General features: G+C 53.1%; 1 protein-coding gene across 15 annotated transcripts; it reads right to left on the reverse strand.

Moving 5' to 3' along the window:
- Window positions 1-505: 505 nt before the first annotated feature.
- On the reverse strand, window positions 506-24,719 carry NECTIN4 (nectin cell adhesion molecule 4). Of its 15 annotated transcripts, XM_070608333.1 has the most exons (11): window positions 24,558-24,680; window positions 18,590-18,754; window positions 17,521-17,666; window positions 8,583-8,942; window positions 6,158-6,448; window positions 5,058-5,178; window positions 3,944-4,092; window positions 3,559-3,715; window positions 3,074-3,149; window positions 2,612-2,686; window positions 506-2,266 (listed from the first exon to the last, which is right to left on the reverse strand). In XM_070608333.1, the coding sequence occupies exons 3-11, from the start codon at window positions 17,594-17,596 to the stop codon at window positions 2,042-2,044; spliced, it is 1,530 nt and encodes a 509-aa protein (XP_070464434.1). In that variant the 5' UTR covers window positions 17,597-17,666; window positions 18,590-18,754; window positions 24,558-24,680; the 3' UTR covers window positions 506-2,041. The 15 variants fall into 15 exon arrangements, with proteins under 15 accessions (XP_070464434.1, XP_070464435.1, XP_070464432.1 ...); XM_070608334.1 differs by lacking the exon at window positions 18,590-18,754 and having other exon boundaries at window positions 24,558-24,719; XM_070608331.1 differs by lacking the exon at window positions 18,590-18,754 and having other exon boundaries at window positions 3,559-3,718; window positions 24,558-24,695.
- Between the last annotated feature and the right edge of the window lie 1,827 nt (window positions 24,720-26,546).

Consider the following 26,546-nt stretch of genomic DNA (forward strand, 5'->3'; position numbering starts at 1 on the left):
GTGGCACATGGCTGTGCCAAGCACACCCAGGAGGAGGAATGCCCAGACTCTGCCCCTGATGGGCCTCAGTCAAGTTACGTGGCTTTGCTAAGCCTCAGTTTCCACACATGTGAAAATAAAGGGAGTGGATTAGATGATCTTTAAATCCTTCCAACCCTAACATTCTGTGGAACTCACTCAAGTTTCAGTTTGTCTGTAAAATGTGTGCACTGCTGTCTACCTCCCAGGCCTGTCGGGGGAGACTCCAATGCAGTGCGGGATTTAGAACACAGCACACAAAGGCACTGCCTATCCTGGAAGGGGCTCTTAGCTCCAGTGTCCTACCCAGAGACTCTCAGAGATGGCTGAAGGTCTTGTGGAGGCCATTTCTTCCCCATCCCTCTCCCAGCTGCAGGCATCCTAACTCCTCCCCTACCTGGGACCACACGGAGGAAGATGCTGAGACAGAGAGTATAGGAGCTTGGGGCTTACACAGTTCAGGAGGCAAGACAGGAACCAGACAGAACAGGTTTTATCTGTTTATTTAAAAACAGAATATTTTATGTACAAATATGCACATATTTACACAAAATGTACATACTGGGATCCCAGATCTTCGGGTACCACATCCAAAGTCCTGGGCTGGCTGGGGAGTGGGAGATGGGAGTCTCTCCTTTGGTCCAGAAATCCATCAGATTTCAGGCCACACAGGGTTTGGGGGCTAAATCTAGATATTCAGGCTGAGTGCATTTGGGTGGCCTGGCAAAAATGGACCTTATCTAACCCCAGTCCCCACCCAGAGAAACTGCCAGAAGAGCCCGAGTTAGTGACCCCGAGCCCCCTGGGGGAAAGGAGACATTCTTGCCCCCCACAGCTCTTTCACCTTGCCCGAACTCCCACCCTCCCTTGATCTATAATCACCACCCTCTCTCCCCTCCCCAACAACTGAACCAGGAGCCCTTGTCACCAAGTCCCAGCAACCCCCCAAGGGACCACAAACAACTGTGGATACAAGTAAGAAAAGAGATGAGGCTGGGGGAAGAGCTAAAGAGCCATGAGGGCCAAGGACCCGACCCTGTCCTCCAGTAGCCACTAACCCAGGGCTCGGGCCTCTAATTCAGACTCCACCAGCCTCAGGATCCCTCCCAAGAGGCTGCCTAGATTAAGATGCCTTCGAAGGAGCACCTTTCAGAAACACAAGAATTCACTCCCTGGAGTGGGGTGGAGCAAGGTCTATCTTTGCTGAATTCCTGTATAGTCTAGTCTCATTTTAAGCAATCCTGGTAACAACAGACATCCAGATAAACCAAAAGTTTGTTAAAAAGTCTTTTCTCTTATTAAAGAGTTTGGAGCAGTATTCCTTAAAGAAGCTCCCCTGGGAAGGTTTATTTACAGAAAATATATACATGCAGCAGGCCCAGAGGCCACCAGAGGGCAGAGGGCTTCTTCTGTAACAGTTCAAGCCTCTAGCCGACCCCTAAGCTGCCTGCTTCATGCTTGCCCCAACAGCTCCCAAGTGGTAGGAGCCCAGCTCCCCCACTCAGGAGGCCAGACTCCAGCTCCAGCTATGCCTGCACACCTGGATCTGGCCCCCAGTCTCTACCTCTCGCCTCCAACCTCTGCATCATTAATACTGCTCTGGGGTCTGAGGAAAACACCTGCGTTTACAGGTAAAGGCCACGCAGCCACACAACACACAAACCAAACCCCACAGCGTTTCCCACGCAGCCTCTGGAATCCTGTGGCTCACACACCAAGGTTTACTTGGACTCTTACACGACAACATGATACACACCACGGGCACAGTCAGCCCTCCACGCACACACTTTTCAGTGAACACTCACAAATGTACACACAGTGACCTGGACACACGGTAGGAGGGACTCAACCAGTGGAGCCCTCCCGTCATCGAACAGAAGGGTTGGAGGAAAAGGTTGAGCAGTCGGTGGGGTAGGGAGCATCTTCCCCAAGAAATGGGGTGTTTAGGGAGGCCCCCAAGGTGAGCTGAAATCCCCCATGTCAGCAGAAGGAGTCAGGCTCAGGGGAAGGAGGCAGGCCTGGGTCAGACCAGGTGCCCCCGCCCGTTGATGTAGATGCCATTGCCCGTGGGCTTGGCCCGCAGGGTCCCATTCTCCTGAACAAAATGGTTCATGGCCTGTTTGATGCCTTCATCCCGATCTTCCTCCTCCTCTGCCCGCCCAGAGCCTGGAGACAGCAGTTCAGTCTGTGTTTCAATCTCCCTCACTGTGGTCAGCGTGGAGTAACTGCGGCCCTCTGGCTCTTCACTCTGGAAACCAAGGACAGAGGACAAGTCAGAAACAAAGGCAGGGCAGCCAGACATGGGGGGTGGGGCCGCTGGTTGGGGGATGGTGGGGTCAGAGGTCAGGCACAGCAGGGGTTAGGGTTGTCTCAGAGGCATAGGGGCTCAGAGATGGGGGGGAGGAACGAGTGTTAGGCATGGGGAAGGGGAGATGGGGACAAAGGCATAGCAGAGGCGCGGGGCTGGGCAGTCAGTGTGAGCCAGGGCTGAGGCGAGAGGGACTGGTGAAGGGGCTGCTGACGCACCACATCTGGGATCAGGAGAGGGGCCTGAGGAGAGTGGTGGGGACACCGGTGGGGCCGGGGGCCTCACCATCACAGAGCAGCTACTGTTGTCCTTGAGACTATCAGGGTGGCCCTCGGCTCTCAGCCCTACACTCTCCTCCGGCTGCAGGGCCCGGACATGGGGGAGGAGTCAGAACAGGGCTCCGCCTCCTCCCCTCAGCCTCTTCACCCCTGTCCTCCACCAGCGTCCTCCCTAATCACCTTTCCCCCAACCCGACAGGTCCACTCTTTCCTTGATATAAACATGTTCATTCCCCCACTCCCACCCCACCCTGAAATCAGTGCTGATAGTGGCTTCCCAGAGCAGCCCCCAGGCCAGTGCTGAAAGGGGCCTACCAGAGGAGTCCAGTAGACCCAAAGCATCTATGCCCCCCCAACTCTGCCTCCAGCCCAGCCCTAGCTATGAGTCAGCGGCCAGACTGGTGGAGTGTGTGCTCCTGCTCTGCAGAGGGGCCCTGGCCCCATGAATGCACCCAACCTTGGCACACACCTGATTCCTGGGGTCCGCGTGATGAGAATGCAGCCTCCTGATGGAGTTCTCCCTGGTCAAGGTCAGCTCCTCCTCGCTGGGAAAGACACCCCCTTGTCAGGAGCTGAGGGTAGTAGTGGCCTCCCAAGGTGAACCCAGCCTGGCCCAGTCTATGTGAGATGGGACTGGAGGGTGTGGGTGCTGTCCCTGCAGTGCGAGTGAGTGGCTGCAGGTGGCGGTGTGGCTCCAGAGTGTGTGTGTGCCGAGTATGTGTACTTGGTGATACCCGGGCATGTGGATCTGACCTTCACTCAGGCAGCATGGTCCCCCTCCTTCGGCTGCGGTTCAAGCCCCAAGCTCCTTCTCACCTCCCGAAAGACTCTGCCCACCTCTGATCCATAAGCTCCCAGATGTCCGGCCACCCAGTGTTTTCTTGCTCCTGGGTCCTGGCCCACCTCCTCTGTTCCCAGCTTAGCTCTACCTGCCCAGGAGCGGCCAGTACTCACTATTTCTGGGTCATCTGCTGGGCCTTGCGCCGATGGTATCGGGACATGAGCACCACCACCACTACCAGAAGGCAGAACAGGAGCGCAGCAATCACTCCCACCACCACCACGGAGGCTGACACCAGGTCCACCTGCTTCCCTGGGGCATCCTGAGGGTCTGCTGAGACAGGCCAATGTCTGAGGTGGATGCCCAGATCCCTGACCCACCCCTAGACCCCACAGCCCCCCACAGTGTCCTCACAGACACATCCAAAACCAGCCCCTCACCCTGACCCTCTGCAAAATACACGCAGTACCCACGCCCCATAAACACTCTCCCAATTCGCTCTCTCTGTCTTGCTTCCTGTTGCTCCCACCAGGTCCCTGCCCCTGCCCCAGTGCTTACCAAGAACATTCACAGTGACCTGAGAATCCCTTGAAGAGAGCTCATTGCTGACGTGGCAGACGTAGACGCCACTGTGCTCAGGCGTCAGTGGGGGAAAGCCCAGAGTGTCCCCTTCCACTCGTACCCCACTGGGCAGAGGCCCGTCCAGCCTGGAGGACAGGGAAGCTGATGGGTGCCGGCTGGGGCGGACTGAGGCTGCCACCACCCAACGTGCCCAGGCAGCTCTCCACCGCCTTCCCCATGACGTCACCCGGAGCCACTGACTGTTCCCACGGTGCCCCTCCCTCCACTAGGCAGGTCTAGGCAGGGGCCCCTTCTACCTACCGCCCAGCTTGACCCGGACACCCCCCACACACACCCAAGGAAGATCCACACGTGTGCCATCCCACATGCTCCCACAGGCATCACGTCATCCGGCACTGGGTACCAGGTACACGTGGTATAAAGTCCACACAACAGGACACTCCATTCCTATCTGGCTCAGATGTACTTGGAAAACGTGACTGCCTGCCCTGACAACTCAGATGTTGCGGCAGGGCACATGCACAGAGCCCCAGGCACAGGCCACATGCATGGCTCATCTGCTCACATGTGAAAACATGCCTGTCATGGGCTCACACACATGTGCACCTGACCCCTCCCTGATTCCCTGGACATCTCAGACCCTGGAAAAAGGCCAAGGACTCCTTGAGGGAACTGGTGGAGGCGGGTGGGTGCTTCTGAGGTGCTGGCAACACTGCGGTGTTTATAAGGAGTGTTGGTTTAACAGCAGTTATAGTCAGCTGTAACCTTTTGTCTTGTGCACTTTAGGCACTTGCACAAATATATAAAATATTATTTAAATACTGTATGATATTTCATAATTTAAAAATTAGAGGAAAAAAAGCCACGGACTTATTAGCTTATTCCCTACCAATGACTATGTGTCCTAGACTCTGGTACAAGCCAAGAATAATATGTGGTAACCAGGCATATTCTTGTATTGGTCTGAACAGGTGCCCCAATTTATGTGGGGTTCAGAATATATTGTCCCAGCCCATAATGAGTCCATGCTGGCCCAAGGGGGGAGGACGCTGCTCCCAAGGTAGGCCCTCCCCCAGGCCCGGGCCCTTACCGTGTCCAGTTGTATGAGGGTGGAGGCTGCCCTTCACTCAGGCACTTGAGCATAGCTCCTTCCCTGCCAACCTGCCACAGCTTTTGGTCCTCAAGGCCCCTCACAGAGGCCTCAGCCAGGACTGGAATGGAAGGTGGGAGGAGAAAGAATGGAAATGATGCCTTTGATCATGCTGTTCCTCGAAGGGCCCCCGCCCCACGCCCCACCCTGCCTGGAGTAACCTCCCCCTGCCCATCTCCATCCTACTCATCTGCTGCCAGAGTTGGCCCGGCCCCACCTGGCTCATGGTTCCCTCCCCTCTCTAAACTCAGAGAGTCCTTAATGGTTCACCTGTGCAATGTGCCTATCAGTCCCTCGGCATAGCGATGTGTGACACTTTTGCTGAATCCCTTGTGTTCCTAGCTTAGTGCTAGTCACAGAGCAGGTGCACAGTAAATGCTCCCAGATTCTTCAAAAGCTTAAGAGTCCTACTATTTCATTCGCTTCTTTATGATTTGTTGAGGACCTACTTTGCGCCAAATGCTGGGTTAGCATGAGTAGAAAACAGTCCTATTTCCCCAGAGGTTCAAAAGTCTAACGCTAGGAAAACAGTATCTACTGTTTACTGAGCACCTTCTATGCGCTAAGCACTGTGCAAGATGCTTTGCATTCACGGTTTCTAATTCCCATCAGAACCCTGGAAAGTTGGTATAATTATCCTCATTCTGCTGATGAAGAAAATGAAGCCTAATGAGTTGAATAACAGCTGGTAAATAGCAGTAGGTCTTGTCTCAAGTTTATCTGTCTCCAAATCCTAAACCGTATATTTTACAAAGCGCTTTGAATTCCATGTTTATATGTGATTCTCCCAACAACCCTGTGAAGCAGGACAATCTCCACTGTAAAGAGGAGGACACTAAAGGTCAGAGAGGTCTAAGTGACTTGCCGAGGTCATCTGGGAGGAGCTCCCAGGCTTCTACCTTCGGACTAGTGCTCTTTCAGCCACACAAGGTGGCCTCCAGCACCCGGGCTGGCCAGCTGGTGTAGCTCAGGGTCTCTTGGCATCTCACCAATCCTCTCAGAGCCCATGCGGGCTCCCTACCCAAGATCCAAGTACTCACAGGCCACTTGGAGGATGTGGGTGATCCTTTGGTCCTGGAGCAGGCCAGGGTGAGACACCACGCAGGTAAGTGGCTGCCCATTCATGCTGCGGCTTGGTACCAGATGGAACTCTGAAGTGACAGCAGCTGAGCGGGAATGTGTAAAGGAGCGGCTGGATGTTGTGCCCTTGACCTCTGTGTCCCAGGTCACGTTGGGGGCCGGGCTGCCTTCTGCTGTGCAGGAGGCTGCCAGTGTCAGGCCCTGGCCCTCTTCTAGTGCTGGACCAGGATTCAGTGAGGGCAGGGGAGGCACTGCAGATCGGGGGAGGCAGGGGTCACAGTCTGCACAACCCCTGTCAGGAGGCCCCACCCTGTCCCAGTTCAGTCTTGCACAAGTGCAAAATTTCAGGCCCCTTTTTCTTCTCTTATTTCACCAACAAAGATACCAGATGAGTGGGAGAATAGAATTTCAGCTGACTTTATACCTTTCTCCACTGTTCTAATTCTTTTTCTTTTTTTTTTGAGGAAAATTGGCCGTGAGCTAACATCTGCCACCAATCCTCCTCTTTTTTGCTGAGGAAGACTGGCCCTGAGCTAACATCCGTGCCCATCTTCCTCTACTTTATGTGTGAGACTCCTACCACAGCATGGCTTGCCAAGCAGTGCCATGTCCACACCCGGGATCCAAACTGGCGAACCCCAGGCTGCTGAAGCAGAATGTGCACTTAATCGCTGTGCCACCAGGCTGGCCCCCATTGTTTGAATTATTTACAATGAGCATGGGTCATTTTTTTAAAAAAAACTTGTCTCCTTTATTAATACATGAATTCCTTATTTTATTTATTTTATTTTGTGTATGTGTGTGAGAAAGATTGGCCCTGAGCTAACATCTGTTGCCAGTCCTCCTCTTTTTGCTTGAGGAAGATTGTTGCTGAGCTAACATCTCTGCCAGTCTTCCTCTATTTTATGTGGGATGCCACCACAGTGTGGCTTGATGTGTCTGTGCCCAGGATCCGAACCTGCGAACTCTCGGCCGCTAAAGTGGAACACACAAACTTAACCACTACGCCACCAGTCTGGCCCCAGCATGGGTCATTTTTTAATAAATATAATGAATTTTTTTAATTAAAAAACTAACCAGATATCTATATAAGGTGTATATGTATATATATTTTTTACTATATATTTATTATATAGTATATGTAATTACTATACAATGGTAATTAAAAAAACATATGTATATAATGATAATAGCCACCATTTATTAAGCACTTACTATGTGCCAAGTATTATGCTAAGCACTTTAAAAACATTATCTCATTTAATCCTGTCAACAAACCAGTGAGGTGCGTATTATTATCCCTGTTCTACAGCTAGGGAAACTGAAGCTCAGGGAGGTTAGACGATTCATCTCGGGTCATCAGCGACTAGATTCACACTCAGGTTTTTCTACTCCAAGGCTGGTGTTACTGACTTCCATGTGGACAAAGGGAAACTACAAAGGTCTTTATTATTATCTTTATAGCATTAACAGCCCCAGTACAGAATGGAAAAGACTTAACTTGACCATAGATTGAGGGCAGCCATTGACCACGGGTGCCCACAATGCAAAGCGGTGGTTTAAAAAATGACTGTGGTCTCTAACCACATTCACTGAAGGTGCGGATCAAAGAAGGCATTAGCCCCACTGGTCAGGCACAGCTACACTGAGCATGGCTGGACCTGCGTGTCCACATCGAGGCCCCACATTTTAAGACCATGGAGCCTGGGATGGCGAGGGAGGCTCTGAATGAGCGTCTTTGGCAGATCTGCTGCAGAAAACCAGTAGTTCCGCTCAGAGAAGAGATTTGGGTGGGGCCTGACAAAGGTCCTCAGCTCTTTGAAAGACTGTTGTGGGACAGTCACTGTAGACTGGAGTCATGTAGGAGGGCCTTATGCACGAGTTGGGTAGGATCAGGAGAGGAAAAGATCCAGAAAGGCATTCCAGGTGAGGACCAAGGTGGGCACAGGCCAGGGTGGAAGTGGAGAGGCTGGCTGGCTCAGGAAGCATATGGAGCAATAGGGCACAGGCTCATTCTCTCTTGGCTGTTCCCTATTGCTCCAGAGGGCAAAAGTAACCAAGAGGGAGATTTCAGGTCAACGGAAGGAAGAACTTCCTAATAAATGGATTCTTCCCAAGGCTGACCAAGTTGTATCAGCTGTTGGGGTCACTTGGAGAGAATTTCTGGATAGGGTAGGAGGATGGGCTGATGAGGCTCCCTCATCCCTACAGGACCCCACCTCCTGTTCCGGTTCTGCCTTTGCCCCATCCATCTCTGCAGTCCCCATGTCCGCATGCTCCTGGCTCCAGCTTCTGCCCTCTGACATCCCAGGGCCTGAGGTCCTGGTGCCTCCGCACACACGCAGTACCCTGTCCCCCGCACCGTGCGCAGCCAACCCCACTTACCCAGCACGCGGAGCCGCAGCCGCGCCTGGAAGCTGCCAGCAGGGAAGGTGCTGACGCGGCACTCGTACTCGCCCTCATCGGCCTGCACAGCGTTGCGAAGGAGCACGGAGCCGTCCAGGGGGTTCCGTGGGGGTGGCGGCTGTTCCACGCGGCCCTCGTAGGCCGAGCTCACGTGCAGCCCGTACTTGGAGTGCAGTAGCGCCAGCTCCCGGGCGCCCTCGCCCGCATCCACCCGAGCCCACGCCACCTGCCCCACCTGCTCGTCGGGGTCCCCTCGGTAGAAGCAGGGCAGCTTTGCGTCCTGGCCCAGCACCACGGTCACCAGGTCCGAGGTCTCCAGCTCGCCCGCCAGGCACCTCCCTGCAGGGGGCAGACAGAAGCAGCCAGGATTAGGGGCGCTGCCAGAGCCAGGGGAACATTTATTCATAATGATAATGATAGCAAAGGCAGGCGGAACTCCTGGACATTTTATGCTTGCAAAGCGCGTTCAGCCCATTACCTCATTAGATCCACAAAGCATTCCCAAGAGGTGGGCGTTATCATCGCCATTTAACAGATGAGGAAACTGAGACCCAAAGAGAGGAAGTCACTTTCCTAAGGCCACACAGAAGATACATGGAAGAGTCACACCCTCTCCCAGCCCAGGATTGTATCCAGAGCAATTGCAAGATGGGCAGCTATAACAGGAGGAGAGGCCCAGCCTCTGCCCTCAGGGAGCTCACAGTCTTCTCAGGAAAGTGGATTTTATGCGCACAGACAGGGCAAGGCACCGACAAACTTTCACAGAAGGCTCAACCTACCAAGAGGGTAAAAGTGAATGCTTTCAGGAAGTGTGGCCAGGAGCCAAGGCAAGGGTCGAGAACAGTTGGTGTCTAGGATGTGGCACGTAGTGTGGGAAGGGTCCATCCCAGTAGGCCCTTCAAAACATTCTTTTCATGGCTTGAAGATGAGAGACCTGGATTCCCAGAGAGAAGAAGGTATTCTATGTGGGAGGAATGGCACGAATCAAGGCTCAGAGGCAGGAATGAGCAAGTCACTAAAGACAGAAAGGCCCCAGGTCAGAGGCCCAGAGAGATGAGGTCAGGGCAGACCCACAGCAACAGGGTCAGGACAGTGAGCCAGAATCAGAGGACCAGAGATGGGGACCAGCGACAAAAGGCTAGTGTTTTTTTCTGCATTGACGAGGAACAGTATGAAGCACTCAGGGGTATCTATCATGTAACTTTATCTGCAAAGAAGGATCCATTTCCTGCCCTCATGGAACCTGAGATCTGTTCAGGAAGAAGAGATACACATGGAGACAGATATGGAAACGTGTGTGATGGTTTCTGATTTAGTGCTCAGTGGTGTGTTGCAGGCCAGATGTGGGATGGGACAGTCACTGTGGACCCGAGTCATATGGGAGGGCCTCATGCACGAATTGGGTAGGATCAGGAGGAGGAGAGACCTGGAAAGGGATGCCAGGTGAGGGACCAACGTGGGCAAATCCCAAGAGGATGGAGAGGCTGGCTGGCTTAGGAAGCAGAGAGGAGAGGACACAACTAAGGCAGGGAGTATGTGTTGAGCAGGAGTGGACAGGGTTGGGACTAAATCACCCAGGACCTTCCTCACTAGGCAAAGGAAATCAGAGTTGGTCCAGGGGAAATGGGGAGTCAGTAAAGTGTGAGGCCAGTGGTGATGTGCCCTCCGACTAGAAAGTAGGAAGACTGAAGACAGGAGACTCACCAGGGACCTGCAGCTGCTGCCCTGTGTGGTGCCACCAGGGCGCGAAGGAGGGGACACTTCCTGGGAGAAACTTGTTAGGATTTGACCACAGACCAGAAAGAGAGATAAGGAGAGGAAAGACTCAAAGACAGCTCATAATGAGGGAGGCAGAGCCTGGGGAAACTCATGGTTGGGAAGAAATAAATTTGGAGTTGTGGAATAAACCATGTGAACTGTAGGGCTAGGGGCTGGGGACTAGGGGTAGGCTCTCTGGGATACAAGAGCTCCTTGCCTTGGAATGTGTATCCAGCAACTCCCAAAAGTTCACAGCCCCTGCCTCTGGACAGCACTTCGCACACCTGCTGTCCCTCACCTTGCTCACACTGTGCCCTTGCCTGGAACGCCCTCCGCCCTGTGTCTGGGAGCTCCTACTCATCACTGTCTGGATAACTCCTACTCATCCTTTAAGATTCCGCTTAGACATCACTTCCTCCTGGAGTCCTCCCTCCTCCCCGCCCCACCTCAGGCAGGGTTATGTGCCCTTCCTCTGTTTCCCCCTAGCACCTAGCACCCTGCTTTTACCCCATCATAGTACTTGCTCCCAAAGATTATATTCGCTGTTTTCTTGTCTGCCTCTCCCACCAGTCCGAGCTCTTCAAGACTAGAAACTGGGTCTCATATGGCATGTGGAAACATGGTTTCTGATTTAGTGCTCAGTGGCATGTGGTCTGCATTCCTGGCACACCACTGGTGCTCAATTAATATTTATTGACTGACTTACTGAATGAATGAGAGATGGGCAGAAGAAGGAAAGGGTGGAACGAGGAAGAATGAGAAGTCTCTGGTTGGGCTGGGCAGGAATGGGTCGGCATGGCAACCTTGGGGTGGAGGCAGGATATGCTGGCTAGCTGAGTTCACTGCCAAAGGGTGCACCTCCAGACTGGACATAGGGAGAAAGAAGGGGATGGAGCAGGGCAGGCATGGAGGGAGAAAGTGAAGCCCTGCTAGAGTGGACCAGAGGGTTCCAGCGAGGCAGGGCATGAGGCAGAGGAAGAGGGTCCTGTGGCCCTGCTAGCAGGGGCAGAGGGAGGGAGGATGCTGTTGGGAGCTGGGAGGGCCTGATCAGGACGGGACAGACTTGCAGGGCCAGATACCAGGGCCCTGACCTGCCGAGGCTGGTGTTGGTCCCACCCAGCCCAGCCTGGGAGTCCAGCTAACCACCTCACCCCTCCCAGGCACCTCCTCCCGGCCCCAGAGAGAGCAGGGTTGCCAAGAAGGGCTGGAGGTGGGCTTGAGATAGAGGTTTCCCAGCACATCCTCTGCTTCCAATGCTGGTGTCTGTGCAGGCCACAGAGATCCCAAGCCCTGCTCCACTGGGACACTCAAACCTTTCTAAAGACTATTTCTGGGACAATGTCAGATGGCATATTTTCCATCCCCATCCCTACACTTGCCAACCATCTGCCCTGTCCCTACCACTAATTGCCCATATTTCCCCCAAAAAATACCTTCTTAGGGCACAATAGGCATTGACCGCCGAGCGCATGCCTGAGTCCCAATCCTTCATGGCCCTACCTGTGAGTCCCAGATCCCCACAAACAAGCAACAAGCCCAAGCTTTGCAGGATGAGGAACCCAGTAAAACAGGAAAGTCCCTTCTGGAGCTCCCGCACAGCCCCTAGTGTCCTAAATCCACTATTTAATCATGGGAGCATCTCAGCTTGGGGCAACACCCTTCTCCAGTTCGAACACACACACACACACAGAGGCTGCAAGACAAGGAAAAGTGAAAGAGAACTCAGGCTCTAGAATCCCTGTCTTCAGCTAAATGGACCCAGAAGCCCAGACCAGGGCAGGCCAGGACTGCCTCCTCCTTCTCTCCCCCACCCAGTGCCCGCCTGGCGTCAGCATGGTGATGTCACCAAAGCAAAGGAGACACACTGCCTGCCTGGTGAGGTCACCCTGCGGGCATGTAGTGGCCAGGCCAGGCCAAGCCCACAGACCCTCCTGCTGCAAATTGTTTGCTGAGGCTGGTGGACTCTGCTGGCTGCGCACTCCTGCCTCTGACCCTCCCCACCCTCCTCCCGGGAGCACCAGGACGCTGGTCAGGAGCCTTGGTGATTCAGCAGCTGCTGCACAGCGGCAGGCCTAGCCACAGCCGCCACCAGCCACCACCTTGCGCAAGGGAGAGAACAGGCCCAACTGGCCGGACGGGATCCCTGCCCTCGGCCTCCCCCACCCCTGGCCAGGCCCCCACGGGCCTCTTTGGGGCCCTGCCTTCTGTGTACCCCGCCCGCTCCCAGACAGGCCCTCCATTCCTGGCTTGGGCTGCTCCCCACCTTGTGCCTGGGTCTCAGCTTTCCTATCTATGGGACGCCTGGCCTCTGATCAGGAGGGGAAACTGAGGCTGGCAGCTGCAGATAACAGCATGTCTGGGGAAGGAGGCTTTTCTTTATCAGGGGCCTTTTTCCGTCAGCATCCCCTGCTGGTGCATATAGGAGTACATTAAGGGGTCCTAGAGCTGGGTCTGTGAGGAAAAGGAAAGGAGTAGATGTGATTCTTTTGTTTCTGAATGTGTATCTTTGGGCGACGGCCTGACTCAGTGCTGGTTCACGTGCATGTGAGGCTGTCTTCTTGCATGAACTTGGGGATGTTTGGCACATATCTGTGTTTATGCCTTTTCTTCAGGAGAGTATGTGTCCTTGTCTGTGTCCGGAGAGAAGAGCTGTGGAATGGTGTGTGTGAACATGTGTGCACACCCCATTCCATGTGCATCTCACACGTCTGTACACATGGCATGCATTCCTGTCCTGCGGAACTCTGCACACATAGTAAATATTTTGATGTCGGTTTCTCTTGGCTTCCGCATGTCTGTCTGTCCCAGGCACCCTTGGTCAGTGGTGTGTGGCTCTGCGCCTTTGCTTCTGCGCCTGGAGTATCGCCCAGGCACCCCTCCCCACCTCACCCTGAGACTTGAGGGCAGATTCATCTCAGGTGGAGGGACCCAAAGATGAGGTCACTGTTCCTCCAGGTGATGGGAAATTGCCATCAAGGGCTCCCCAACAGAACAAAACAAAAACTCTCTCTACCCTTGCTCCTCAGGTTCCTACTAAAAGGACTCCCACCCTTCTCACTCCCTCAGCCACTCCCCTGGGCCCCCCAGCACCTCTAGCCCCCCAAGGAGGCCTTTCCCTGGGAATCTCTGTCAGCCACCACCAGAAAAACCAGCTCTAGCTCCAGGCCTGGGGTAAGGGTTGTCTGGTGTGGGTTTGGTGGGAAGGGGGGGGATCCTGCCTGGGGCTAGGGGGAGGGGTCCTGTCTAGGGTCTCATTCTCCTTTGTTAACTCTTACCTCCCCTCACCCCACAGCAGCAGCCTCTGCCAGAGAGAGCTGGAATATGTGGGTGAGTCTGGGACAAGAAAGGACCTGGGAGGGGAGCCCTGAAGCCCCCCATTCAAGACAAGTGACATAAACAACCCAGCAAGCCCTTTTCCTTCTACCCTTCCCCCCATAACCTTGGCCTTGGACTGCCAAGGAACTTTGAAAACTAGGAGATTCTCCCTCTGCCTTCATCCACCTCCCTCACTTATCCCCCATTGTCCTAAGCCCCCCAGCTTAGTGAGAGCTTCCCAACCCGGGCAAAGCGCCCACCCACAGATTAGCGTCTGGGGTGGGGGGGCCACACCAATCACAAAGAGAGATGAGAACAATGGGGGAGGACAGGCCTTAAGGCAGCCCCGGCTCTGGCCCAGACACAGCTCCCAGCACAGATAAGTCCCCTAAACCCCCCGGAGCCAGAGTCTGAGCCCTGCTGAGTCACCACAACAGCCACACAGTGGGTGGGAGACCCAGAATTCTGCTTCTCCCAAACTCCTGAGATCCTAGCCTCCACCCCCACCCCAAATCCTACCAGCTAACCCCCGTCAAGTGTGGCCAGATCAGCCCCACCCCAAATCACAGCCTCAACCCAGCTCTCAGGACACACAAGTTTTAAAGGCAAGAGCGGAGGAGGGTAGCCAGAAAAGTATGGGAAAAGCTCCTGAGGCCAGGGGCTCTCAGTCCCAGTGGAGTGATCCCAACCACCTCCTTCACTGCCCTCCTTCTGGAGGCTTGGTGGCTGGCCCCCAGCTCTGAACTTGACCTTTGCATTGTAGATTCTGTTCCAGATCCAGCCCCTAGGCTTCTCTACTCCCTTCCCTCCTGACTCAGCTCCCCACCCCACTCCCATTGCTTCTCTCTGCCTAGACTTCGGTCAGCACAAGGGCAAGTTTGGGAGGCCAGAAAGCTCAGGCATTCCTTCCTCACCAGGCTTGCTGGGCCTGGTGGCTGGCCCCCTTCACTTTGCCTGGAGGACCCCAGGATCCTGACACTGTGGTCTAGAGGCCGGGGCGGTGGACCCTGCTGTGAGCTCCTCAATGCAGTTGCTGTGGCTGGGGTCCCCTTAGCCCAGCCCCTTGAAACACTGGGGTGGGACCAGGGTCACTGGGGCCACAGGGCTTCCCTGGGATTCCCTAGGTCTCCCCACCTTGGAGAGGGAAGTAGCCTCACTTTCTGGCTTCCCTGGGTTTGGGTAGGTCCTACAGGAAAGAGCCTGCCCCCCTCTGTAAATAGAAGTAGAAAAGCAGGGATGGGGCCCCTCCCTTTCTAGGAAACTAACCTTGCAGGAAAGCTGATCCTAACCCTCAGAGGACAGACCTCAGAATTCAGAGAACCCCTCACCCTACTCTCCTGCAGGGCCCAGCTGGGCCCAGACAAAGAGCCAGGAACTAGGATTCTATTGGAGGGGTATCTGTAGATTTGGGCCCATCAGCCCCAGGGCAGGAGATGGGGGAGGCAGAAGGGAGGGGACCTCACCCGGAAACTCATCCCATTAAAGACAGACAAAGAGCTGTGGTGTCAAGGCGCCTCCCAAGCCTGGGCTCCTCTCCCTGTCAGGGGTGGGGCAGGGCCCTCGGGCTCAGAGCTCTAATGGCCCAGGAGTAGGGGGGTTGGGGGGGGCACTAATTTGCAGTAGGGCAGGGACAGAAGGAAAGCTACCCCACTTAGAGATGGGGCCAGGACCTTTCCCCCTTCTATCACCACACCCAGACTACTTCTTCCAGCACCTAGCACCCCCCTTCAGTCAAGGGATGGACAGTCACACAGCCATAGAATTTCAGAGCAGGAAGGCTCAAAGACATCACCTGGCCCTACTTCTTGGTCTACTGAAGTCTAGTCTCTTAGTTGTCCAAGGTCACCTAGCAAATTAATAGCGGAAATGTGGCCAGAACTCTAGACTCCTGACTTTCCAGTCCAAGATATTTTCAGAGACAAGAAACACTCCAGCTTCCTGGGGGCCATTGAGGAGATGTCTACACACAGAGGAACCAGAATGGGGGTGGCAGTGGAGGTGGGCCCATCTTATCCTCGGGCTGAGAACCTGGGGCTGACTTCCAGCCCTCAGAACACCCTCCAGAACTGTGCAGGTTATAGCAGCAGTGGCAGCAGCATGGTGGCTCACTGGGCACCAGTTCCCAGGGCAAACCTGAAGCCAGGCTGCCTCCCTTGCCACAGCACCTGTCCATTGGGCATTGGGCAATTTCAGGGTATGCCCTAATTGGAAGGGGTCTCCTCTCTCCTTCCCTGGGCTTCCCTTAGAAAGAATAGCTTTGTGTTATGGAAAAAGAAGACAGGGACCATGTCCTGTTCATCACTGCATCTCCAGCATCTAGTGCCTTGGCTGTACCCAGTGTACACTCAGATGTACTATCCTTTAACGAACTAGGAGTTGGAAATTCAAGACACTAACCCAGTTGTGTTTCTAACACTGAGTAATCTTGAGATCTCACTATCTATTTCTCTCAGTTTTCCCATCTGTAAAATGAGGGAGTTGGAGCGGTGATCTCTTTGATCCTTTCCAAGTCCTGAGACATCATGGCTCCATTCTTTAGGTGTGGGTAGATCCTACAGGAAAGTGACTGCAGAGTTCCCTGGCCCAGCAACCAGGCCCCACCCTCTTGGCCTGAGCAAGCAAGAAGGGTTGTCTGGAAGATGGGAACTAAGATGAGGGTGGGGAGGACAGGGGGATGGCAAGGGTTAGAGCTTACTGTCCTGTGATTGGAGGCTGGGCCAACGACCCTTCCATTATAAGATTAGAGCGAGAGCAGCCCCCACTCATCCACACACCTGGGCCTTGCTCTCCTCCTGACAGCTTCAGCTGGGGATGAGGTTGGGGGAAGTCACTTCTGGGCCCCGCTGGACAACTGAGGCTCCCTTGCTATTGCTCCTGGGACTGGAATCAAACTGTCCTGTCCAGATAGGGCTCTGTCTTTCCAAGGAGAAAGATTTCCCACCTATTACTCTGGAAACAGCCTATGGAATCCCACTGTGGTCTCATTGTGCGCACACACCCTTATACACACACAGACACACACATACATATTCTCTCCCCAACTGTGCAGATGATAAATTCCTATTATTTATATCTGCTATTTATACATTAGATAGGCGTAATATAAGGCATTTAGTTGAGAAAATGGAGGGACAGGTGGTAAACAAAAGGGGACCACACCCTACCTAGAAGGTACCCTACCCTAGACTCCCGCTCATCTAAGTAACTACCTCATTCCCACTCTTGCATCTAATAGTGTGCCCAGCAAAGAGAGGGGCCAGAGTGAGAGGGGCTTCCAGCTCCCTGATGGTCCCTCAACAGGTGCTCCAGTCCTGGTACTCCAAGACGTCATGGAGGGAGGAGAAGGAGACAGAAATTCTGTGTCCACTCTCTGGGCACCAAGCTTCCTACACCTTGATGACTGCTGAAACCAGCTCAGCCCCTGAGTCAGCCTCAGCTCCAGTCAGCAGTTCTGGAGCCCAGGGAGTAGGTGAAGGAGCCTCCAGGTATGAAAGGGTCCCCACCAGTTCCACTTCCCTGCCCACCTGCACTGGGTCACCATCTCTCGTCCCCCAGAGGCAGCTCCAGCCAGGGCAAGGCTCTGGCAGAGGTAGTCATGGACCCCAGACATAGTGACCTGGCCTGGGGCTGGAAGGGGACATGAAGGAGAAGAGCTATGCTGGCTCTTCTGGGGCACTGCTGGCAGCTGGGAGTGGGAGAGAGAGATTGGTTCTTCAGTCCAGACTCAAAGGAAAGAGAATGTGTATGCGTGTGCGTGCGCGTGTGCGTGTGTATGTGTTTGTGTGTGTGTTTGTGCCGGCTTGGGCTCAGAAGTAAGGGTCCTGATTGTTCAGGCCAGTCCTACCTGTAAATGATGCCAGGAGCAGCAGCAGCAGCCAGGCCTCAGGCCCCCACATCTCGGCTCCCAGGGACAGGGGCATTGGTCGAAAGGCAGAGCTGCCCAGTGTTTCTGAAGTTCCACCGAGTTCTCCCTGGGAGCCGGCTCTAGAGCTGGATAGGGCACCGACCCAGAAGGCAGGAAGTCACAGAGTCCTCAGGCACCGACGCACCTGTCTATCCCACTGGGGTCTCCACTAGCGGACCCGGCCCCGTTCTGCCCACTCAGCTGTAGCTACCCCCAAGAAACTGTGATTGGGAGCTCCGAGCTCCCCCAGAGCTGCTTCCCACGCCGTGGCCAACAACGACGGCAGAAACCTGGGAACCTGCTCAGCAGGTCAGAACAGGTGCGTCTCCGGGGGCTGGGCCTGGCACAGAGACTCAGCAGCCGCCGCCCCCACGGCCTGGGCTAGCTAATGGGCGCCGGGGAGGGAGGGAAGGAGGGAAGGACCTGGGGGGGGGGTGGGATCTCATCGTCAGCTCCAGGCTTTACCTGGCAGTGTGAGGAAGGGGCTGTGAAGGGAGAGGCAAGGTGGGAGGGGTGGGGGTGCAGGGTAAGAGAAGGCCCGGGGTGGTTCAAAAAGGGAGGCACCAGGCCAGGAGGAACAGGGGCAAGGCCTTTGTGGGTGGAAAAGAACCCAAGCATCCCACATCCCAGCCAGCCTTGTTGCCCCTCCAAGGCCTTGTTCCCCAATCTCCTGGACGGCTCAGCTTTGGAACCATAGAGTCAGAGAAGACCAGAAGTGAGAACAGTGCTGGCTCATATACCTCATCCTTCGGATGAGAAAACAGGCTCAGCGAGGGGAAGGGGCTTACTGGAGGACACACAACTTAGGTAGTATCACGGTTTGCTCAGACACCTCTATCCTTGAGGAACTAGCCTTGAGGCTAGTTCAAAGACCCCTGAGAAAGAGCTTAAGTGACCCCCTGGACCCCAGCCATACATAGGAAGCCAAGGGATTGACCAAGGAATTAGCCCTATAGATTCCTGGCCTCCCTGGCAGGGCCCTCTCTCAGCGTCAGCACCTTCTCGTTACCTGGCCAGGAGTCCCGAACGTGCATCAGCACTACTTGAGTGGAAAGGGGTTCCTTTCCACCACGTCCACAGTCATTTTACTGATTTATCCATGGTCCTGGAGCAAGACCATATGTCTGGACTTTGCAGGAACAATCTTGATTTCAAATACTCTGTCCCTGTATTCCTGTAAGCAGACTTAGACTTGCAAGATCATGTGTTTCTATTTTGGATGCATAATATGTAACCACCAAGTTACACAAAACCTTTCTGGCCTCTCTGGGACAGCCAGAGGAAGGGGCCTGACTCTGAACTCCCTGAAAACTGAGCGAAGGGGAGAGGCAAGACAACCGACAGGCTGGGGCTTAAAAGAATGGTAAATATAGAGATAGACATAAGAGAAGAAAAAAAATATAGGTTAAAATCTTGCAGCAGGACCCTTTTGTCTGGCAAGAGGCAGGAAGGAGGAATCAAGAGCAGTAAGGGCAATCATTTCATGTAGAATATTCTCCACACACACACACACACAGCTCTACCTGTCAAAACCTTATTCATCTTTAAAAGCTGACCTCAAAGGCCACATCTTCCAAGAAGCCTTCTCAGCGCCTCCCACCCAAAATTAATCTTTCTCCCTTCTGTTCTTCCTCAGCCTCTCCTAGTCCCTTTATTATAGCTTCTGTACTCATAATTTGTGCACATCTTATCTCCTTAACTAAATTGTAAGCTTCGATTTAAGAAACATTGATTGAAGTCTGCCGTGTGCCAGGGATTCGGAAAATGTGTTAAATTGAGGGACAGGACGAGAGCTGTAGTCTGTGAACTTCTTGAAAGTTGGGCTTGTTTTATGATCTCGTCTCAGTCATCCATGCTAGGACAATCCATGGAACCTAACGGGGACTGACTACATTTTTGTTGAAGACAGGAATTTGTGAATGAATGGATGTCAGTATGGAAAAGGTGGACAGGGAGGGTCAGTGAAGCAGAAATCCTGACTCTCCTGAACCTGGTTTGTGATCCAGACTTTAACTCTGCCTCTGGACCATGACTCCAGCTCTGGCTCTAGATCCCAACCCCCAGCCATTACCATGGTTGTGACCTCTTCTTTGCAGGCTATTTCCCATAGGTCAGGGTTGTGGCCTCAAGGGCCAGGCTGGATGCCAAAACTCCCCAATTTCTCTCCATCTCCATCATGGCGAACCCCTTCTCCTCTTCAGGACTCAGGTCCCCACCTGTGCCAGGGGAGCAGCCCCACCCCGATGCTTCTTTGAGATCCACTGTGGCAGGGGTGGGGTAGGGCCAGGGGGAATGGGGAGGGAGCATCCTGTATTATAATTATAATTATCACACCTTGGATCCTATCGCATGGCTTCAGAGGAGCTCTTTTCCTTCCCACGGATTCACCCCTCCCCGTCCAGGAGACCACAGGAGAAACTGAGGCATGGGGGTGGGAAAGCAGTTAGTCCCTAAGTCTTCTTTGGCCATCCCATTCACAATATACCCCTACCTCTCCACAGCACTACCAGTCAGGAAGTCTGTGAGCCCCTAGTTGGGACACTCACTCACTCACCCCCAGCTCCAGGCATACGGAGCACTGAGGGAGGCAGGACTTTCCAGGGGATGCTAAAGTCAGGACTTTTTTATGATTTACCCAACATTTTTTCATGGGTATGTTCAGGTGCTCATAAACACCAGAGGTGGCCTTGATGGCCACGCGCACCATTGGACCTGAGAGGGAGCACCTGAGCCAGGCAGCCCACTTCAGGCCTTTGCTTGAAGTAGGAATCTTTCTCCTTCTCATCTAACAATATCTATCTCCAAGTCCCTCTGTCCCATCGTGCCCGCAGTCTTATATGTCTCACAAGGGCTGTGCTCTTGGGGAATATGCCCTTGTACTTAGGCCTTTCCCCCCTGCTTCTAGGATGAGTCCTGTGGAAGGCAGATTCCAGGGCTGGGGCTGGAAGAAAGTACTTGGTTGGGGAAGACTTTCTTCTTCATTGAACCCCCATTCCCCTCATTCCTCACTACCTACCCTCTTCCCATCCAAATTCTGGGCCCTAAGAATGGGAACAATTCGAGCCAAGGTGGCATCTTTAGTATGTATATTTGAGCAACATCACTGTGTGCATGCCTGCATGCCTTAGTTCATGCAACAGACATTTAGTGAGCACCATTTTGTACCAGCTTCCAGGGAGGGGACAGAAATGCATGGTCCCTGCCCTCAAGGAGCCCTCAATTAGGAGAGACAAACATAAACAATTATAACAGTCTGTATGCCACCATCACACACTCCCTATGTGTCTCTGTATGTATACACATGCCATGCCCATACTCAGGACTGTCTCTGTGCATAACTGCAGATGTTCATTACCTCCATGTTTCCAAGCATCTGTGTGTAGCCCGTGTCTGTCCCCATGGCAGGCTGCACACCTAAGCCAAACCGGTTGGAGTGGGTTGTGCTGAAATTTTTGTTTGTGTCAATGGGACTTGGAGGTGAGTCAGGGAGGGACAAGGATGGGTGGGGTGGTGTGGAGGAGAAGAAGAGTGAGAGTGAGGGTCAGATTGAGTGAGGGGGGAAGGGGGGAGTGGGTCAAGGTGTGAAGGGCTGGAGGTGGTGTGTCAGGAGGATGGGATCGGGGAAGGAGTAGATGAGAGAGCTCTTTAGTGAGAAACATCCTGTTTGTTTGCAGTGAGATCTCAGGTCAGAGAGGAGTCAGAGGGTGGGGGGAGACCCTCAGGCTTTGGGAGAGATGAGAGTGGATAATAAATCAGAGTGGAACTAGTTGGAAGCAAGGGTGTGGACAAAATGCCTGAAATTCATTTCTACACAGCTTTGTTTCTCTGTGTGATATTAAGCTATTCCTGATCTGCTCGTTGCCTTGGTTTCTGTAGTTTGTAAAGAAAAGGTGTTGGGAGGCTGGTTGACGTGGTGGTGGAAGATTACTGATACGGGACTTGATTCCATCCCTAGGACCAAGGCTATTTCAAGTAGAAGCTTCAAGGTCACTCCTGCTCCTCTCTAGCGTGATCCTCACCCATGGAGAGGTGGGGAGGGAGCCCCATAAAGAAAACAGGGGCTCCAGCAGGGTTTGCTGCACTGAAAAACACCTTGCTCCCCTCCAGCTGGAGCTTCACTGTGCCCAGTATTAGGATGGAGGCATCCTGTTTTCCAAGAGATGCCATCTAAACTTTCCTCTGCTGTGCTGTTCCTATCTGCCTATCCAGAGGCCCACTGATCCCCAGTACCCAGCCCCATCCTTTAATGACAACCACACCTCCTGGTTGCCTAATAACATCCCTTGGAGTCCCCCGAGCTTGTTCCTAAAGAGTCCAAGCTGGAGTGAACCACCCCGGGGAGGAAGCAGCTGAACATAAGGCACATTTGGGCCCTGATTCTCAGTAGGCCATTGGGTGCAGAGCTCCCTCCCCCTTATTCTCACCCCATGAACTCACCAAGCTTCTGTAAATACACAGCCATGAAATCAGGGACTAGGGCATGCGTTAAGAGGCAGATGCCTTTATCCTTTGACCCAGTGTCCTGGATAGGCTAGCAGTTTTAGGAGGGTCTAGAAATAGGTCCTGGCTGGTCTAGGACAAGAGTAAAAGCCATCATGGAAATCAGTCTTCCAGGTGGTGACAACAAGCAGCAGCAAAGAGGAGGTAGGAGCAAAGGTTAGGTGGAGTCCTGAGAATTTGGTAAGAGAATGGATTCTAGTAAGGACCCCAAGCTGTGCTCCCCTGCATTCTCCCATCTCCATCCTGACCACAGAAAGGGCCAGGTTTCTCCCAGGGAACCCACCTGTTGGGGAACATCGAGGCAGCCCCCAGGGCCGGGGGCACCCTGCACCACCAGGGGCATCCTCAGGTAACACCTGGCCTCTTTAGCTTCTCAGCTGGGATGCTGAGGGTGTGGTTCCTCTCTGAACCAAAGACTACTCCTTCCTGGCCATCAGCCTGAGCTCTTGCTACCACCCAACTCCGCTTCCCCAGGGGAAAGCCTCCTGGGGCCCTACAACCTAGTATCACCCTTGGACTGGGCACTGGGGGTGGCAGGACAGTTGCAGAGCAGAAAATGGGGCTGCAGATCAAAGAAAATACCATGAGACACAGGGGCTGTGAGAAGCCTAGAAGAGGTGGGAGCGTAGGGAAGAGAGTAGGGAAGACCCTGAGAGGAGAGGGCAAGTGTTGAACGGTCCCTGAGGGAAGACATTCGAGGAGAGGGCACATGCTGAGAGGACACAAGGGGGAGGTGGGAATTAGGAGAACTGGTAGGAACTGGGGATTCCTAAATTTTTTTATTTTTATTTTTTTGAGGAAGATTAGCTCTGAGCTAACATCTGCTGCCAAGCCTCCTCTTTTTGCTGAGGAAGATTGGCCCTGAGCTAACATCCGTGCCCATCTTCCTCCACTGTATATGTGGGACGCTACCACAGCATGGCTTGACAAGCAGTGCCATGTCCGCACCCGGGATCCAAACCAGCGAACCCCGGGCTGCCGAAGAGGAACATGTGAACTTAACCATTGCACCACTGGGCCAGCCCCATGGGGATTCCTAATTTGAGGGCAGATTTTCTTTTGAAGTTTGTTAGTATAATCCTCCTTCTGTATGGCCCGAAGTATTCACTTCTGTAAACCCTTTTGTAAACCCTAATTCCCTCCTTTCTCTCCCCACCGGGACCCAAAGTCACCTCAGACCTGCAGCTCCACCTGTCTCCATCGTCAGTGCTCAGCACCCGTCAGCGCTCAGGTGTGGTTGGCCTGGTCAGAGGCCAGGATGTGGTGCAGCTGCAGAGGAGCCCTTGTCTCAGGTGCCCCAGGCTCTATCTCTGCCTGGTCTTGGAAAGGAGGGGCCAGGTCTTCCAATTTTAAGACACCCCAGAGGCCCCGCGGCAGCAGGACTAGTTCTTGGCCTTGCTTCCACTACACCTGGAAACTTGGACCCTGTTCTGCATCAGTTTTCAGTCCCAGAGACAGTGAGGTTGGGAGCCTTTGAGATGAGGATGGAGGAGGGAAGCCCCAGACTGTGGGAGAGGCAGGGTGGAAGCCACATAGAGCATGCCCCTGACTCCCTTCTGAGCATCTTCTACCACACCCCCCAAGATGTACGTCATACCTTCCTTGCAGAAACCCCTCGTAACCTTCCTCCAGCCTCACCTTGAAATCTTTTTGAACTTCAATTTCTCTTTCAATTCTAGAAGTGGCGTAAAAGAAGAGCTAGGGATCAAGAAACAGAGCAAGAGTCCCTTGCCTGTGATAATTAGCAAGATTAGGAAGCACTGGTCCATGAGCTATAAGGAAAGGGTAGTGGAACAAAGACTGCAGTCTAATCTCCCCTTGCCAGCCTGCTTCCCTCCCTGAGCCCAGGCCTCCATGCTCTAAGGTCTTCTGTGGGGAAATCCCACTCCCTGAAAAGGCCCCCATATGTTGACACTCACTCAGGCGCTCATCAGTAATCAATACTCTATGACTGTGCCCAGGGACCCCAAACTGGTTTTACAGTTTAGAATACAGCCAAAGGGGAGAAGCCTGGTCACTCCTGGAAATTTCCAAATCTTCTTTCAGGAAAGTCAGACAGTTGGCTCTGTTCAGCAGTACAGAAAGAGACAAAGAAAAGGGCAGACCCAGAGAGAGAAACACAAGAGCAGAAATGATGAGAGACAGATCTCAAGGCAGAATGAGACAAGTGGAAACCCAGAAAAAGAAAGACACAGAGAGAGAGAGGAGGAAGGACACACACAGACACAGACACACAGTTACTGAAGAGAAGTAATTCAAAGAGACAAAATCTGAAACAGAGACAGGAAGACCTAGAGAAATTTCTGGATGCCTACTTGCCCACTGCTAGGGTCACTCAGGTACTTCCCTCTCCTGCCCTCAATTTCCACCACTCAGCAACAGCCCAATGATACTTTCCTACTGAATATTGCCAAGTCCCTCAAAAGTTCAAGTTCTTCCCCACGCTAACGCCACCTCTCCATCATTCTCTAACTCACCTGATTCCCACTCTCCTCACCCCAAGCTCCTTCCAGCTCACATCTCAGTCACAGGAACTCAAGATATGGCCTCCTGCAGCCCTTCTCTGGTCATTCCTCTGTCCCTCTGTTTGTCCATGTCCTTATTCTGGCTGAGCTGAGAGCAAAGAGCCAGAATTGGGATCAGGAAGGCATGGGGCCAGGAAGTCAACTGGCCAGAATGAGCTGTGGGAAAAATGTAGAAGGGTCAGAGGACAATAGAGGAAGGGCAAGAGAGAGGGCCTGAAGGGTGGGAAAGCCTAGGAGATATAAGCAGAGGGAACTGATGGAGTCTTGAGAGTGTGACTAACACCCCTAGGGTCCACTTATTGGCTTTCTGTGTGTACTGACCGATGCTGAGAACCAGGGATGGTCCCAGGGTCAGAAAATGGGGTTTAGGGAAGGAGAAAATAGACTAAGAGTTTTGTGAAAGTTTGAGCCAAGGAGGTAAAAATTTGGACATGAGTCTGGGAAGTTGGGCTGTAGGGATCCTTGCTTGCCAGAAATGGCCAACTGAGACCAAACTCATAGGATCATGTCAGGACTGTGAGACTTTCAGGATGATCTGTCCCCAGCCCCTTCCTGGACAGAGGTTGTCCCTGGATATTATTAGCTGGTGAAAGCAGATCCAGAAAAGGAGGAGCCCTGGCTGCCCTTCTCCTTACCTCTCACAATTCTCTCTCAGGTCTACCCTTCACTTTATCTTAATGCCCTTCCAGTTTTTGTATCATTGACAGGGTCATGATAGACCACTTTAGATGCTGTCCTGGGGCATCTAAAGTATGTGTCATCCAAGTCCAGATCAGCTTGTTTTCTTTTCTCTTCCTTTTCTTCTTCTTCTTTTTTTTTTTCCTGGATTCTTTTCTGCCTTCTCCAAAATCTTGGCTTGGCATTAGAAGTTAGTGACTTTTTAGAGATTTTTTACAATGATCTGGGAAAACTGAGGATCTTCCTTGTCAGACTCAGGGAGAGCTAAAGTTGAGTTGGCAGAGACTTTCAAAATTATTATTGGATCTCAGCATTAAGTACAGGTGGGGAACAGGTCTTAGTTATCTTCCAGCCTCTCTAACTGTGCCTTCCTGCCCATACCCCCCATACTTTTTTTTTTTTAATGGGCACCTGAACTAACATCTTTTACCAATCTTCTTTTCTTCTTCTTCTTCCCAAATCCCCCCAGTGCATAGTTGCATATTCTAGTTGTGAGCGCCTCTGGTCGTGCTATGTGGGATGCTGCCTCAGCATTGCTTGATGAGCAGTGGCATGTCCGCACCCAGCATCCTAACCCGCAAAACCCTGGCTGCCAAAGCCAGTGCATGAACTTAATCACTCCGCCATGGGGTTGGCCCCCCCCCATGCTGTTGTCTCTGAGGACCAAGAGTTAGGATTAGGAGTGAGAAAGCCCTGCTGTGCTATCAGATCCCTGAATTACATGTCCATGTGCACCGTAACCCTGGCCTCTCTATATGGCCTCAATTTCTGGGTATGATGGGGATCAAGTCGATGTGTAGAAACCAAAGGCAAAAGTAGCAGTCATCACTGCCATTTACAGCCCAGCCCTGGAGGACACAAGTCTTGTTTTTGTCCCACATCAGTTGTGCTGGGAGTGGAAATCTGTCTGCATTTCCTCCTATAGCTGAAACTAGTCAACTTGGATCTGGGCCTCTTCATTCTTCACTAGGTCCTGCAGGGATAGAGTTAAGAAGAAGCTCAGGCACCAGGCTTGAATAAAAAGAAGCTATCAGGGAGGGGCAGGAGTCTGTTTTTCTCACTCCTCCCCCACTTCACCCCTATCCAGCTTCTAAGGCTGGGCAGCTTCTGCCCTGGATCTTATCAGGAGAAACTCCCTGCCTTTAATCCTGAGTTCCAGGTGCCACAATATCTCAGTTTCCTTGTTGTGTGAGCCTATAAGGCAGACGAAATAAGGAATTACTCTTCCTAGGACTCAGTAGTGGAAAGTTCTCCAAGGTTCAA

This window comes from Equus przewalskii, unplaced genomic scaffold (genome assembly GCF_037783145.1).
Source record: "Equus przewalskii isolate Varuska unplaced genomic scaffold, EquPr2 ChrUn-6, whole genome shotgun sequence".
In the NCBI taxonomy this organism is placed as follows: Eukaryota; Metazoa; Chordata; class Mammalia; order Perissodactyla; family Equidae; genus Equus; species Equus przewalskii.